This window comes from Sus scrofa, chromosome 9 (genome assembly GCF_054392235.1).
Source record: "Sus scrofa isolate SSC_HxYL_T2T_F1_AM1 chromosome 9, Sscrofa_HxYL_maternal_Yorkshire_Landrace_v2.0, whole genome shotgun sequence".
Lineage (NCBI taxonomy): Eukaryota > Metazoa > Chordata > Mammalia > Artiodactyla > Suidae > Sus > Sus scrofa.
This window is the reverse complement of record NC_139391.1, coordinates 20,294,170-20,311,994: the sequence shown is the minus strand read 5'-3', so window position 1 is coordinate 20,311,994 and position 17,825 is coordinate 20,294,170. Positions and strand designations below refer to the sequence as shown.

The 17,825-nt window shown below is 40.2% G+C and overlaps 1 protein-coding gene across 19 annotated transcripts in view; it reads right to left on the bottom strand.

Annotated features, from left to right (window-relative positions):
• The window catches only part of CCDC81 (coiled-coil domain containing 81), a 74,643-nt gene that overhangs the window by 15,310 nt on the left and 41,508 nt on the right, over nt 1–17,825 (bottom strand). For 12 of the 19 annotated variants that reach the window (XM_084975584.1, XM_084975578.1, XM_084975583.1 and 9 more), the window contains 2 exons: nt 7,173–7,298; nt 2,566–4,592 (listed from right to left, as the gene is read on the bottom strand). In XM_084975584.1, the coding sequence (XP_084831710.1) occupies nt 4,451–4,592; nt 7,173–7,298 (268 nt within the window). In that variant the 3' untranslated portion in view covers nt 2,566–4,450. Of the gene's footprint in view, nt 1–2,565; nt 4,593–7,172; nt 7,299–10,991; nt 11,036–17,825 lie in introns of those variants that run through there. The other 7 variants (XR_014814839.1, XR_014814841.1, XR_014814840.1 and 4 more) reach the window with 2 other exon arrangements.

The following is a 17,825-nucleotide window of genomic DNA, read 5'->3' as shown; positions in this document are numbered from 1 at the left end:
CTATACAGCAGGATCTCATTGCTTATCCATTCCTAAGGCAGTAGTTCACATCTATTAACCCCAAATTCCCAATCCATCCCACTCCCTCCTCCTGCCCCTTGGCAGCCACAAATCTGTTCTCCAAGTCCATTTTCTTTTCTGTGGAAAAGTTCATTTGTGCCAGATACTAGATTCCAGATATAAGTGATATCATATGCTACTTGTCTTTCTCTTTCTGACTTACTTCACTTAGTATTAGAGTTTAGTTCCATACATGTTGCTGCAAATGGCATTATTTTGTTCTTTTTCTATGGCTGAGTAGTATTCCATTGTGTATGTATACCACATCTTCTTAATCCAGTCACCTGTCAATGGACATTTAGGTTGTTTCCATGTCTTGGCTGTTGTGAATAGTGCCACAATGAACATGTGGGTGCGTGTGTCTTTTTCAGGGAAAGTTTTTCTGGATATATGCCCAAGAGTGGGATTGCTGGGTCATATGGTAGTTCTATGTATAGTTTTCTTTTTTTTTTTTTTTTTTTTTTTTGTCTTTTTGCCAATTCTTGGGCTGCTTCTGCAGCATATGGAGGTTCCCAGGCTAGGGGTCTAATCAGAGCTGTAGCTGCTGGCCTACGCCAGAGCCACAGCAACTCAGGATCAGAGCCACGTCTGCAACCTACACCACAGCTCATGGCAACGATGGATCCTTAACCCACTGAGCAAGGCCAAGGATCAAACCTGAAACCTCATGGTTCCTAGTCGGATTCGTTAACCACTGAGCCATGACGGGAACTCCAAGTTTTCTAAGTTACCTCCATACTGTTTTCCATGGTGGTTGTACCAATTTACATTCCCACCAACAGTGCAGGAGGGTTCCCATTTCTCCACACCCTCTCCAGCATTTTATTTGTGGACTTACTAATGATGGCCATTCTGACTGGTGTGAGGTGATAGCTCATGGTAGTTTTGATTTGCATTTCTCTAATAATCAGTGATGTTGAACATTTTTACATGTGCTTATTGGCCATCTATATATCTTTTTTTGAAGAACTATCTATTCAGGTCTTTTGCCCATTTTCCACTGGGTTGTTGGCTTTTTTGCTGTTGAATTGTATAAGTTGTTTGTATATTTTAGAGATTAAGCCCTTATCTGTTGCATCATTTGAAACTAGTTTCTCCCATTCTGTAAGTTGTCTTTTTGGGTTTTTTATGGTTTCCTTTGCTGTGCAAAAGCTTGTCAGTTTGATTAGGCCCCATTGGTTTATTTTTGCTTTTATTTCTGTTGCCTTGGGAGACTGACCTGAGAAAACATTCATAAGGTTGATATCACAGAATGTTTTGCCTATGTTCTTTTCTAGGAGTTTGATGGTGTCTGGTCTTATATTTAAGTCTTTCAGCCATTTTGAGTTTATTTTCATGCATGGTGTGAGGGTGTGTTCTAATTTCATTGATTTACATGCAGCTGCCCAGTTTTCCCAGCAATACTTGCTGAAAAGACTGTCTTTTTCCCATTTTATGTTCTTGCCTCCTTTGTCAAAAAAATTAATTGACCATAGGTGTCTTAGTTTATTTCTGGGTTCTCTATTCTGTTCCATTGGTCTGTATGTCTGTTTTGGTACCAGTACCATACCGTTTTGATGACTGTGGCTTTATAATACTGCCTGAAGTCTGGTAGAGTTATGCCTCCTGCTTGGTTTTTGCTCCTCAGGATTGCTTTCGTAATTCTGGGCCTTCTGTGGTTCCATATAAATTTTTGGATTGTTTGTTCTAGTTCTGTGAAAAATGTCATGGGTAATTTGAAAGGGATTGCATTGAATCTATAGATTGCTTTGGCTAGTATGGCCATTTTTACAATATTTTTCCAACTCAGGAGCATGGAATATCTTTCCATTTCTTTGAATCCTCTTTAATTTCCTTGATCAATGTTTTATAGTTCTCAGTATACAAATCTTTTATCTCCTTGGTCAGGTTTATTCCCAGGTATTTGATTTTTTGGGATGTAATTTTAAAAGGTATTGTATTTTTGTATTCCTTTTCCAATATTTCATTGTTAGTATACAGAAATGTGACTGATTTCTGAATGTTAATCTTATATCCTGCTACTTTGCTTAATTTTTTGATCAGTTCAGGTAGTTTTTAGGTTGAGTCCTTAGGGTTTTCTATATATACCTTTTATTTCCTTTGTCTGATTGCTGTGACTTTCCTCACTTTTGATAGCTTGAGCTTATAATAACATTGAAGGAAAGCCATCTAGAGCAGGAGTTCTTAACTTGTGGTCCAAGAAGTATAGGGAACCTCTAACTGCATGCAAAATGTTGTATATGAAAATGCACATATTTTTAGGAAAGAGTCTGTATTTTTCATCAGATTCTCAAGAGTCAACAACTTATCTAAAACATTAAAAACCACTGAAATTGGGATAAGCTAGCTTGGAAGTGCCATAGTTCCAGAAATGATAGAACTTGATGACAGCAATTCAAATACATTTAGAAAAAGACATTCTAATTGAGTCTGGCCTACTAACAGGGCTGGACTAAAATGATATGAGAAAATCAATGAAAAAGATACCAAATTATGAAGACATGCTCAAAAAAAAAAAGATGTTGCATTCTTTATTGTAGGAGATCAGCTGTTTTAATGAAGGACTATAATAAAATTTAATTCTTAAAATTTTATTTTTTTTAAATCAGGTTTTATAACCAAACTCACATAACCGTATCTCCAACTTGTCTCCAATAGACAGGATCCCAGGGCCTTGACGTCAGTTGCCATGACCCCTTGTCACTCGACATCTAGCTATTTCCTGTTGATCCTTAAAAATTCAGATTAGGCCTCATCTCTTCCAAAAGCTTTCCCTGTCAGGCTATCCTGACTGCAAGGGCCCCAGCTTGCTCTTCCATAAGAAGCAGTGCACACTGCTATTAGATTACCTTGTTATACAAAGATTTTCCAGTCACATCTACCTTCTGCACTACACAATGAGTGCTCCAAAGGCAGGAAGGGACTGACGAGGTCTTAACCTCCAGGTCCCTGGCCTGGTGCTTGGCACACAGTCCAACTCAGTATCTCTACCCATGGTAGTAAATAATAGTAAGTTCAGTTACTACAGTGAACGTGTCTACTACATTCACTCTTTCACCTAGGCATATCAAAATTGCCTAAAGACTTTTTTCTTTAATAAAGCAGTCTACATTTAAAAAAAATATATTAATGCAACAATATTTTAGCTACTTACTATGTATTACTCCAAGGGTATGACAGGAATGGATTTCAAGTAAGTTGAGCAGTTCCAGGGAATGGCTGTTGTTTTAAATATTGGTTGGTGATGACTGGACTTTCTGCTTGGAGGGGACTTCTGAGGAAATGGAAGGAAATGGCAGTGTAGGAAGCATGGGGGAAGTGTTCTAGAAAGTACCAGTCAGCAGAGATCATACTTAGTTCCATAGTAAAAGAGAACATTGACAACAAAATTTGCTCAATATCAATTTGAGTAAGTATTTTTCCCTTAACTATTCAGGGCTCAAAACCTTCCTATTTTATATTTGGAGTAGGGAAAAACAATGTTTTGGATGTCTCTCCATATAGACTTTTCCCCATTTTCTGGGAAAGATGTGGCAGACAGAAAGCAGAGTCTAAAAGGGACTTTCTTCCCGGGTTTTTTATATTTCAGAATCTGGACCTCACTCTGTGAATGGTTTCACCTGAGGGGGCAGGGCAGGGAGAGGAAAGACAAGGGGTGAAGATGAAGAAAGTTTGGATTGGGAACACATAGCCTTAACTGAAAATCCTTAATGGGAAGCCATTCTCTTCCACAGCAGTACTGCTTAAAATGGATTCAGGAGAAGCAATGAGAGAAGAAGGTGGACCTTGCCAGGCTCCCCTTCCAGCACACACTTATCCCGACAATATCATGGTGCAGAAATGGCTAGATGGCAGGATTGCTGGTTGGAAGATCCCCAAGGGAACAATACCCCCAAGGTCCCAACAAGTCCCAGGTGTGTCATCAACTAGACAGACAACATGCTCAGACCACGTGAGGCAAATAGCTTAACCTACCTATGGTTGGGTCACACATACTGTCCTCTGGAAAAATCTAGGGCTGGGGGAGCGGTGATAAAATTTACCATTATGATTTGTTGTGCACAAGCACGTAGAAGGTACATATTATGACACTATTCATTACAGGTGAGGAAAACATAAGTTTCTTACACATCAGCACACAGGGCTGGGTCAGCAGCACCCCCTCAGCCAGAATCCATTGCCTAGCAGCTGCAGGGTTGCGGTGGGGGAGAAACAGGAGGAAGACAGAAGGGGAGACCCCATCAATGTGAATTCAATCCACATCTGAAAGCACCAAAATGGTACAATATATTTTGTTTCCTCTAAAGTGCAAATATGTCGTTTCACCATCCCCCCTAAACAGTTTAAAAAGAAAAACTTTCCCCAGGAAACGCAGGCCCAAACTTTGGTTTTATAGAAAGAGCCGGGAGCCATGCATGTACTTGTTCAAGGGCCACAGGTTGCTCTCGCCCACGTTGGAGGTGCGCCTCTGGCACTGCCTGCAGCGCCGATACTTCTCGCACTGGTCCAGGAGGAAGAGCTTGTCCGAAGCCCTGTGGAGAGACAGGAAAAACCGTCCTTGGCCAGCGTCCCCTGAATCCTTGCTGGAGGCCTAGCCTGCAAGCTGGTGCAGAGGAAGGGATACGCAAGAAAAGGAATAGCCAGTGCCCACCCTCCGGAGCACAGGCCCACCTGTGTTCGCCCAGCCACTGTATCTCCCCTCCACGCTGCTACCTGTGGCGCACCCCGGCCTCGCCTCTCCTGCTTCTGCTTCACCTTGTTACCCAGTGAGTAAAGTGCTCTGGATGGGGCCTTGACAACAGTTTGACCCCAGCCCTCTCCCCACACCCACCTAAACCTTCAGAGAACACAGGACTCGCCCACGGTCACATAGCCTTCAGCGAAGAGACAGCAAAGCCTCTATCTGCTGCTTTGTCACGTGGATGTGCCTTTACCTGTCCCACTTCCAGGAGACAGCATTTGAGGGAGATCAAGCTATCAAGCTGCTGGTTAACAGTTAACATTCCCAGCAGAGAGTGAGGAGTAGACTTGCAGTGAAAAGTCCCAGGGGGCCAGGGGCCTCTGGAGAGTTAAGGGCAGTTGAGGAAGTGGAGATGAAGAGAAAGAGGATGAAAGCAGCTAGTAGCAGGGACGAAGGGCTGGCAGTGACTGGCTTTCTACGTCAATGATCTTTCTTGATCATGCAGGACAGTTCCTTATGTGTTGCCCTATGCTATCAAAATTTCTACATGGGGACTTCCAATGTGACTCAGCGGTTAGGAACCCGACTAGTATCCATGAGGACACGGTTCCATCTCTGGCCTCGCTCAGTGGGTTAAGGATCCAGCTTTGCCTTGAGCTGTGGTGTAGGTCACAGATATGGCTTGGATCCCACTTTGCTGTGGCTGTGGTGTAGGCCAGCTCTGATTAGACCCCTAGCCTGGGAACTTCCATATGCCTCGGGTGTGGCCCTGAAGGGACAAAAAAAAATTTTTCTACTTGGGTGGAACTCTGCAAAGAAGAGTATCAATGACAGCCTTCACAGGAAAAAGGACAGTCTTGCAGGGGAAGACCTACCTGGCTTGCCTGGGCAGTGGGGCGGAGTGTCAAGAGCTAACTGCACACATGACCCTTGGTTTTACTTTTGTTTATTACACCAACCAATTCCTCCTTCCTACCTGCTGTCCACTTGAGTCCCTGCCCACAACTTGGCCTAGGTCTTCAGGGGAAAGGTCTGCTCTGCCATGTCTGTGGAGCAGCTGGGTTATCCTGCCACTCAAGGTAATGTCACATCACTTGCCAAGGTTTCCTCCAAAATCCAACTAAAATCTCCCTGGTGCTAGTCTCATTGGCTTTAACCTGCTTTCCCACAACATCGAAAAAATGGTTTGAAATGCCCAACTTCCCTTTACCTTCCTCTCCTCTAGGCCAAACAACCCCACTTCTCCCTGGGAACCTATTTTCCCTGTCATCCCTCACACTTTCCTTGTCAAAATATGGGTTCTACCTGTTAGAAAGGCAGGTGAGAACAGCCTTAAAATGTAAAAAGGAGAGTTACAGATCAAGAGCCATTGTAACAATTTTTTCTGTGATAGTAATTAATTGATAATTGGCCATTTAAATATTTTGGTATACTCATGTTTTAATAAATAGGCTTGGTCAGTTTCTTTACGTTTTTACCATTCTATTAAATCATACCTTACATCTGTAAAGCATTTTACTTTTTTTAAGTGTAATACTTTTGTCTCTTTATTTGATTCTCAAAACTCCTATGTTAGCCAAGCCAGGCAAATATTTACTTTCCCCATCTTACAAATAAGAAAAAGATTAGCTGCCTCTCCAAAGTTAATGTTAATTCTCAAAAGCATCTAGATTCCCTAGTTCTATTATTTTATATATTTATTTGCTTTTTAGGGCTGCACCCATAGCATATGGAAGTTCTCAGGCTAGGGGTCAAATCAGAGCTGCAGCTGCCAGCCTACACCATGGTTCACAGCAACACCGAATCCTTAACCCCCCGAGCGAGGCCAGGAATCAAACCCACATACTCATGGATACTAGTCGTGTTTGTTAACTGCTGAGCTATGATGGGAACTCCTAGGTTCCCCAATTCTAGATGGTAAATAGCAGCTGGGGAGAGTGAACAGGGATATGATAATACATTTCCGGAAGATATTCTTGGGTTTCTCACTTTTCCAACTGCCAATCTTACCCTCAGCCCCTGCCTCTGCTCTTAGGTGACCATTCCCAAAGCCTTAGATGTGTTGAGATGGAAATGATCTCTTCCATTTCCAACTAGCTATTCCCAAAGAGAATTCCTACCCCCTCCACCCGCTCCAGGCCTCCCTTGCTGCCACAAAACAAAGTTACTACATGAGGCAAGGATTAGGTCAGAGATGGCAAACATAACATACAATGCAGCATTCTCATCTCACAGCCACAACAGACATGTGTAGCATATCATAGCAGTATTTCCCACCGAACCCAGAATTCTTTTCTCCACCAAGTTCTCTAGGCAGCCAACACTAATAAACTAAATTAGACACTTAAAACTCGTCTGCCATCTAAGGATTAGAGGGGACTAAAGAGAGCGGGGACTTTCTTCACGAACAAAACTTCAGGTACGACTTTACCGCTCAAAAGCCTTCTCCTCCAAGTCCCGCTGCTTCTTCATCACAGCACTTCTTTCCCAGTCGTCCTGCAAGCTTTGGTTGATTCTGTTCACTCGCTCCAGCTCAGCGTTTCTGTCTGCTAAGTGCCTAGAGAGAACAGAACAGTCTAATTCCATTCATAATACTGGGAAGGGTGTGCACCAACCTTAAGAGCCCCTTAAGAGTATAAAAGAGCTTCTTTTATGCTAAATTAAAGAGAAGGGTGTTCTTCACTACTCTTTGAAATAGACCAAGAGGCATGAACACTGTAAAAACAGAGTGAGACTCCTAGCAAATAATTTATGCATCTAGGACTTTTCATCTTCAATCCTGGCTTAAATTAACATGATTAAAACCTTTTTTCAACTAACAAATTCAGCTTAAAACCATCGATTTCCTTTGAAGCTAATTAAACTAATCTGAAGATTCATCTCAAATGGATTTCCTGTATTTTGTTTCTTTCCTTTAGTCCAGCCTTTCAGCTGTCAGTTATCAGCCACCAGTTCCTACAGGCATTTTACAAGACTAAGTAGATGGTGTGCAAAGGAATGGTTAGAAGGTGAAACATAATGACGAGGCAAAAGAAAATGAAATCCAGAAAATATCTAACATCAAGAAGGTTTTAAAAAAGTATTTGTTAAAGCTCACATCATCAAAGACTGCAGTATAATATCTCCAAATACAGTGTCACAGCATTTCCAGTGTCAAGTGTTTCTATTACTGGTCTCCAGACACACAGCCACTGCTGTTGTGAATCACCTTGAACCTGGTTCGATTTAAATGTGTCTACTTCTTGTCAAACTGAAACTCTTATACTCAATTCTTATTAAGCTCTAGAAGGCACTTCACTGACTGTCACCCTTGATTTAGTTTGCCTGCCCTGAAGAGCTTTGTGTTACAGGTACCAACCACCACTAGGTGTCAGACCTGCCGATGAGAAAACCACAACTCGCAAAGACACATGTACTCCGATGTTCATTGCAGCACTACTTACAATAGCCAAAACATGGAAACAACCTAAATGTCCATCAACAGAGGAGTGGATCAAGAAGATGTGGTACATATACACAATGGAATATTATTCAGCCATTAAAAAGAACGAAATACCGGCATTTTTAGCAACATGGATGGACCTAGAAATTATCATGCTAAGTGAAGTCAGCCATACAATGAGACACCAACATCAAATGCTTTCACTGACATGAGGAATCTGAAAAAAGGACAGACTGAACTTCTTTGCAGAACAAATGCTGACTCACAGACATTGAAAAACATGGTCTCCAGAGGAGACAGTTTGGGGGGTGGGGGATGTGCTTGGGCTGTGGAATGGAAATCCTGTGAAATCAGATTGTTATGATCATTATACAGCTACAGATGTGATAAATTCATTTGAGTAATTTAAAAAAATCTGTAATGTGGTTAGTGGTGATTCATTTATTCTAAAATAGCATGGACAGGAGTTCCCATCTTGGCTCAGTGGAAATGAATCTGACTAGCATCCATGGGGATGCAGGTTCGATCCCTGGCCTCGTTCAGCAGGTTAAGGATCCAGCATTGCTGTGAGCTGTGGTGTAGGCCAGCAGCTACAGCTCTAATTCGACCCCTAGCCTGGGAACCTCCATGTGCCTTGGGTGTGGCCCTAAAAAGACAATCAAAATTAAATTAAAATTTAAAAATTATGATTAAAAAATAAGCATTGATTCAACAGCTATTGTGTGGTCATTATAAAGATTAAATGAGATAATATATAGAAAGTGCCAATACCTATCACAATGGGAGCTCAATGACTGAATGGTACCTATTATATTTTCTTCATAACCTTGTTTTTATCTTTTTGATTTTTTTTAATTGTAGTAAAAACAAATCATGTAACACAAAATTAACCATCTTAACCATTTCTTAGTGTATAGATATATAGTATTAAATATATTCCTATTATTTTGTGACCAATATCTTGAACTCTTTTCACCTTGCAAAACTAAAACTCTAAATCCATTAAAGGACAACTCCCCCTAATCCCTGTCAACCACCATTGTACTTTATTTCTATGCATTAGACTAATCTAAATACTTTATATAAATGAAGTCATACAGTTTTTTGACAGGCTTATTTCACTTAACATAATGCTTAACATAATGTCCTCGAGGTTCATCTAAGTTGTAGCCTATACCAGAACTATCTTTCTTTTAAGGTTGAGTAATACTCCACCGTATGTGTATACCACATTTTGTTTATCCATTCGTCTGTGGTTGGACATTTGGGTGGCTGCCATTCCTTGGCTAACGGGAATAATGTTGCTATAAACGTAAATGTGCAAATACCTCTTAAAAATCCTGCTTTTGACTCTTTATTATTGAATCATGTGGTAATTCTACTTTTAATTTTTAAGGAACCATCACTGTTTTCCATAGTGGTTATACCAATTTGCACTTCCACCAACATCATTCAGTGTTCCTATTTTCCCACATCCTTTCCAACACATTATTTTCTGTGGTTTTTTTTTTTTTTTTCTTTCTTTTTACGGCTGCCCCTGTGACCTATGGAGGTACCCAGGCTAGGGGTTGAATTGGAGCTGCAGCTGCAGGCCCACACCACAGCCACAGCAACACCAGATCTGAGCAGCATCTGCAACCTACACTGCAGCTTGTGGCAACCCCAGGCCTTAACCCACTGATTGAGGGCAGAAATTGAACCCATATCCTCACAGAGACCACATCAGGTTCTTAATCTGCTAAGCCACAATGGGAACTCCTGTTTTTTCATTTGTTGTTGTTGTTTTTTAATAGCCATCCTAATAATTTTGAGGTAGCCTCTCTCTCTCTCTCTTGCCTGTCCTAGTTCTCTTTATTTTCCCCCTTTACATCATATCATCTTCACATCTTAATGGTTTTATCTAATACTGAATAGACAACTTTCTTCCTTTCTAATCTTTTGAATGGTCTAAAAGAAGTACTTGTTAAATATTTCATGGTATTTGTGGTGTAAAAAAATTCTATATAGCCACTCCAGCCCTCGGGGGCTGCCGCACTCCCGCAGAACAGCTGCCCAGCACCACCAGCCCCCTGCAGGAGCCCCCACAGCCCAGAAAAGCTAGAACAAGCTTGTCCAGGCCTTTAAGAGATCTGCCTAATTCTCAGACAGTCCTTGCGAGTCAGGCTGCCCTGGAGAAATGCCTCTTGGGTTTGCAGCGGCCTAGCCAGCTGCTCCAGCCCTCAGGGGGTGCCACACTCCTGTGGAATAGCTGCCCAGCACCACCAGCCCCATGCAGGAGCCCCTGCAGCCAAGAAAAAGCTACAACAAGCTTGGCCAGGCCGTGAAAACATCTGCCTACATTCTCAGACAGTCCTCCTGAGTCAGGCTGCCCTGGGGAAGAGACTCTTGGGTTTTCAGTGACCCAGATAGCTGCTCCAGCCCTTGTGGGGTGCTGCACTCCTGCAGAAGAGCTGCCCAGCACCACCATCCCCCTGCAAGAGCCCCACAGCCCAAAAACACCAGAGCAAGCTCTGCATGACCAAGTGAAATCTGCTCCCATCGTGGTGTGGACCTCCCAGTCCTGTCTGCCCTCAGGAAGTCCTCCGTTGCTTCAGAGAGACCCTATTAGCCCCACATACACTCCAGAAAAGCCACACTGCCTCAAAAAAGACTGACCAACAACACCAGCCCTCAGGAAACATTCCACAGCAGTGACAAGGCAAACAATGCCCAGCCACGGAGAGTGCAACTGCACCAGGAAAAGGAAAACAACAAGCAAGATGAAGAAGCTGAGAAACCACCCCCAGTTAAACCAACAGGAGAACTCACCTAAAGCAGTCAACAATGAAACAGATCTCTGCAGTCTGACATACCTGGAGTTCAAAAGAGAAATAGTGAAAATACTGAAGGAATTAAGAGAAGATATGAACAGCAATACAGACACTCTCAGAAAGGAACTAGAAAATATAAGGAGGAGACAAGAAAAACTAGAAAATTCATTTGCAGAGATACAAACTGAACTAAGGGCAGTAAAAACCAGAATGAATAATGCAGAAGAACGAATCAGTGATATGGAAGATAGAATAATGGAAATCACTCAATCTGGTCAACAGACAGAAAACCGAATCAAAAAACTGGAAAGCAATATAAGAGACCTATGGGATAATATAAAGCGGGCCAATCTATGCATAATAGGAATTCCAGAAGGAGTAGAAAAAGATAAGGGGATGGAAAATATATTTGAAGAAATTATCACTGGAAACTTCCCAAATCTAAAGGATACTGAGTTCAAGATACAGGAAGCACAGAGGGCCCCAAACAACTTGAACCCAGATAGACCCACACCAAGACACATCATAATAAAAATGGCAAAAGTTAGTGATAAAGAGAGGATCCTAAAGGCAGCAAAAGAAAAGCAGAATGTTACCTACAAGGGAACCCCCATAAGATTAGCAGCTGATTTCTCTACAGAATCACTACAGGCCAGGAGGGAATGGCAAGAGATATTTAAAGTGCTAAAAGGAAAAAATATGCAACCTAGAATACTCTATCCAGCAAGAATATCATTTAATATAGAAGGAGAAATAAAATTTTTTTCCAACAAACAAAAGCTAAAAGAATACAGCAATACAAAACCCAGGCTAAAAGAAATACTGAAAGGGCTTCTCTAAACCAAAAAGAAAGGAAGGAAAGAAAGGGAGGAAGAAGGGGGAAAAAAAAAAAAGGAAAAATAGGACTGAGGAAACCACAATCAGAGAGCAGTCACTCAAATAAGCCAACATACAGATTTAATCATGAACATGTTTCAAACAAAATAAAATTAAAAAGAAAAAAGAGTCATCAAAATCATAAAATGTGGGCAAGGGAAGTTAGGAAATAAATAGACCCTTTTGTTTGTTTGTTTGTTTCTCTTAATTTTAGTATAGTAATGAAGTGTTTGAACCTACAGGACCATCAGGCTAAAACACACAATTATAGGAAGCAGTTAGCATACTTAAAAGAAAGGGCAACCACAAGCCAAAACCAAACATTGCATTCGCAAAAAATGAAAAAAAAAACAAAAACAAAAAAAACAACACTCAAGCAGATAATAACCGGAGACCATCCAACCAAAAAAAGAAAAGAAGAATGGAGTACCATAGAATCAACTGGAAGACGAGGTTCAAAATGGCAATAAATAATCATCTCTCAATTATCACCTTAAATGTCAATGGACTGAATGCTCCAGTCAAAAGACCATGGAGTGGCTGAGTGGATAAAAAGGCAAAAACCTTCAATATGCTGCCTACAAGAAACTCAACTTAGGACAAAGGATACATATAGATTGAAAGTGAAGGGATGGGAAAAAATATTTCATGCCAATAGACATGACAGGAAAGCAGGAGTTGCAATACTCATATCAGACAAAATAGACTTTAAAACAAAAGACATAAAGAAAGACAAAGAAGGACACTATTTAATGATTAAGGGGTCCATCCAAGGAGAGGATGTTACTACCATCAACATATATGCCCCAAATATAGGAGTACCCAGATACATACAACAAATATTAACAGACATAAAGGGAAAAATTGATGGGAATACAATCATAGTAGGAGACTTTAATACCCCACTCACACGAATGGACAGATCCTCTAGACAGAAAACCTATAAAGCAACAGAGATCCTAAAGGAAACAATAGAAAAGTTAAGACTTAATTGATATCTTCAGGACACTACATACAAAAAAATCAGAATACACATTCTTCTCAAATACACATGGGACATTCTCAAGAATCGACCACATATTGGGACACAAAGCTAACCTCAACAAATTTAGGAGCATAGAAATTATCTCAAGTATCTTCTCTGACCACAATGCCATGAAATTAGAAATCAACCATGGGAAAAGAAATGAGAAAAAACCTACTCCATGGAGACTAAACAACATGCTACTGAAAAACCAATGGGTCAATGAGGAAGTCAAGAAGGAAATTAAAAACTACCTTGAAACAAATGATAATGAAGACACAACCTCTCAAAATCTATGGGATGCTGCGAAAGCAGTGATCAGAGGGAAATTTATAGCAATACAGGCCTTTCTCAAAAAAGAAGAAAGATCCCAAATTGACAACTTAACCCTCCACCTAAACGAATTAGAAAAAGAACAAAAAAGTCCTAAAGTCAGCAGAAGGAAGGAAATTATAAAGATCAAAGAAGAAATCAATAAAATAGAGACTCAAAAAACAATAGAGAAAATTAATAAAACCAAGAGCTAGTTCTTTGAGAAGGTAAACAAAATTGACAACCCCCTGGCCAGACTCACTAAAAAGAGGAGAGAAAGAACCCAAATAACCAAAATTATAAATGAAAAAGGAAAAATCACAATGGATATAGCAGAAATACAAAAAACCATAAGAGAATACTATGAACAACTATACGGCAACAAGTTTGACAATCTGGAAGAAATGGACAATTTTCTAGAATCTTACAGCCTGCCAAAACGGAATCAAGTAGAAACAGACCAACTGAACAGACCGATCACTAGAAATGAAATTGAAGAGGTCATAAAATCACTCCCTACAAATAAAAGTCCAGGACCAGATGGCTTCACAGGTGAATTCTATCAAACATATAAAGAGAATCTGGTGCCCATCCTCCTTAAACTCTTTCAAAAGGTTGAAGAAGAAGGAATACTCCCAAAGACCATCACCCTAATTCCAAAACCAGACAAAGATAACACCAAAAAAGAAAACTATCGGCCAATATCTTTGATGAATATAGATGCAAAAATTCTCAACAAAATTTTATCCAACCAAATCCAACAACATATCGAAAAAATTATACACCATGAACAGGTAGGGTTCATCCCAGGTTCACAAGGATGGTTCAACATACGCAAATCAATCAACGTCATACACCACATTAACAAAAGAAAAGTCAAAAATCGTATGATCATCTCAATAGATGCAGAAAAAGCATTTGACAAAGTCCAACATCCATTCATGATCAAGACCCTCGCCAAAGTGGGTATAGAGGGAACATTCCTGAACATAACCAAAGCCATTTATGATAAACCCACAGCAAATATAATACTCAATGGGGAAAAACTGAAAGCCTTCTCACTCAAATCTGGAAGAAGACAGGGATGCCCACTCTCACTACTGCTCTTCAACATAGTTTTGGAAGTCCTAGCCACAGCAATAGACAAACAAAAGAAATAAAAGGCATCCATATAGGAAGAGAAGAGATAAAACCGTCACTGTATGCAGACGACATATACTATACATAGAAAACCCTAAGGACTCAACCCAAAAACTACCTGAACCAATCAAAAAAATTAAGCAAAGTAGCAGGATATAAGATTAACATTCAGAAGTCAGTTGCGTTTCTGTATACCAGCAATGAAATATTAGAAAAGGAATACAAAAATACAATACCTTTTAAAATTGCACCTCACAAAATCAAATACCTCGGAATACACCTGACCAAGGAGGTAAAGGACCTGTATGCTGAGAACTATAAAACTTTAATCAAAGAAATCAAAGATGTAAAAAAATGGAAAGATATCCCATGCTCCTGGGTTGGAAAAATTAATATTGTAAAAATGGCCATACTACCCAAAGCAATCTACAGATTCAATGCAATCCCTATCAAATTACCCATGACATTTTTCACAGAACTAGAACAAACAATCCAAAAATTTATGTGGAACCACAAAAGACCCAGAATTGCCAAAGCAATCCTGAGAAACAAAAAACAAGCAGGAGGCATAACTCTCCCAGACTTCAAGCAATATTACAAAGCCACAGTCATCAAAACAGTGTGGTACTGGTATCAAAACAGACAGACCAATGGAACAGAATAGAGAACCCAGAAATAAACTAAGACACCTATGGTCAATTAATCTTTGACAAGGGAGGCAAGAACATAAAATGGGAAAAAGAAAGTCTATTCAGCAAGCACGGCTGGGAAACCTGGACAGCTGCATGCAAAGCAATGAAACTAGAACACACCCTAACACCATGCACGAAAATAAACTCCAAATGGCTGAAAGACTTAAATATACGACAGGACACCATCAAACTCCTAGAAGAGAACATAGGCAAAACACTCTCTGACATCAACATCATGAATATCTTCTCAGGTCAGTCTCCCAAAGCAATAGAAATAAGAGCAAAAATAAACCCATGGGACCTCATCAAACTGAAAAGCTTTTGCAGAGCAAAGGAAACCAAAAAGAAAACAAAAAGACAACTTACAGAATGGGAGAAAATAGTGTGAAATGATGCAACAGACAAGGGATTAATCTCTAGAATATATAAGCAATTTATACAACCCAACAGCAAAAAAGCCAATCAATCAATGGAAAAATGGGCAAAAGACCTGAATAGACTGTTCTCCAAGAAAGATATACAGATGGCCAGCAAACACATGAAAAAATGCTCAGCATCGCCGATTATAAGAGAAATGCAAATCAAAACTACCATGAGATACCACCTCACACCAGTCAGAATGGCCATCATTAATAAATCCACAAATAACAAATGCTGGAGGGATTGTGGAGAAAAGGGAACCCTCCCGCACTGTTGGTGGGAATGTAAACTGGTACAGCCACTATGGAGAACAGTTTGGAGATACCTTAGAAATCTATACATAGAACTTCCATATGACCCCACAATCCCACTCTTGGGCATCTATCCGGACAAAACTCTACTTAAAAGAGAACATGCACCCACATGTTCATTGCAGCACTATTCACAATAGCCAAGACATGGAAACAACCCAAGTGTCCATCAACAGACGATTGGATTAGGAAGATGTGGTATATATATATATATATATATACACAATGGAATACTACTCAGCCATAAAAAAGAATGACATAATGCCATTTGCAGCAACATGGATGGAACTAGAGAATCTCATACTGAGTGAAATGAGTCAGAAAGACAAAGACAAATACCATATGATATCACTTATAACTGGAATCTAATATCCAGCACAAATGAACATCTCCACAGGAAAGAAAATCATGGACTTGGAGAGTAGACTTGTGGCTGCCTGATGGGAGAGGGAGGGAGTGGGAGGGATCGGGAGCTTGGAGTTAACACATACAACTTAGAATAGATTTACAAGGAGATCCTGCTGAGTAGCATCGAGAACTATGTCTAGATACTCATGTTGCAACAGAACAAAGGGTGGGGGAAGAAAAATGAATACATGTAAGGAAAACTTGATCCCCATGCTGTACAGTGGGAGAAAAGAAAAAAAAAAAAGTCATATGAATTAAAAAAAAAAAAGAAAATTCTATAATTGTTCTCGATTTAGACATTTCACAAGGCAATTAAACCACAGATAGGGGCGTTCCCGTTGTTGCTCAGTGTGTTACAAACCAGACTATATCCATGAGGATATAGATTCAATCCCGGGCCTCACTTAGTAGGTTAAGGAACTGCATACATCTCAGGTGCGGCCCTAAAAAGCAAAAAACAAAAAACAAACTCCACAGATATTATAATCCAAGATAAATGATAGCACATTTCATTTTTGAATTTATGAAATCTTATTACACTATTCTGCAAGTGTGTAAATGCCTTCTTTAAAAAAAACTGTAGGAACAAGAAGATAGCCATCTTATCTGTGAATGTCACACATACACACACCCCATCTTATCTGTGAATGTCACACACACACACACACACACACACACACACACACACCTTACATAGTAAAAGACTTTCCCAAGTCTACATAAGTGTTTTGCAGGGGAAAACATGAACAATTTGCTGATTGCTTACTCTATTCGGACTTTCATAGCCTTGGCATTTCAGGGTTTATATATTATTGGAATTAAATTATCAAATTGTGTAATATAAAACTTAGCTGTGCTTTGAATCTCATCTTCCTACCTTTTGCCATCTTTTTTTTTTTTTTTTTTGTCTTTTTAGAGCTGCAACATGGGACATGGAGGCTCCCAGGCTAGGGGTTGAATCTGAGCTGCAGCTGCCGACCTACGCCACAGCCACAGCAATGCAGAATCCGAGCCCCGTCTGTGACCTACACCACAGCTCACGGCAACGCCATATCCTTAACCCACTGGTCGAGGCCAGGGATTGAACCTGCATCCTCTTGGATACTGGTCAGGTTTGTTAATTGCTCAGCCATGATGGAAACTCCCTTTTTGCCATCTTTATTCACTGGAGTAGAGAATCCCTGTGGCTCAGGTTTACATAAGTAAATATTCAGTAAGTCACGGAACACCTCTGATCTTAAAGAGGCACACTTACAGTTAAATGCTAAACCACCTCTATTTCAAACAGTGCAAACAATGACAGCCTGACAGCCAGATGGTTGAATAAAGCTCACCCACGCACATTTCACAGAGCATGGAAACCACTGTTAATGAACAGCTATCTCACTGTGGTTTTGATTTGTATTTCCCCAGTGATTCCTCATGTTGAGCATCCTTTCATATGCTTTTTGGCCATTGTTATGTTATTCTTTAAAGCACAGGTTTAAAACTCAGTTTAATGTAAGTGCCCAGCAAGTAAGCAAATGAAGTGGGTAGAGGGGAAACAACTAGAATTGTCACATGGCAGCTGGTGGAAGCAAATAGCTATAACTTTTTAGAAAGCAAAGTGTCAGTATCTATTAATATTTAAAATATGCCATACACCTGAT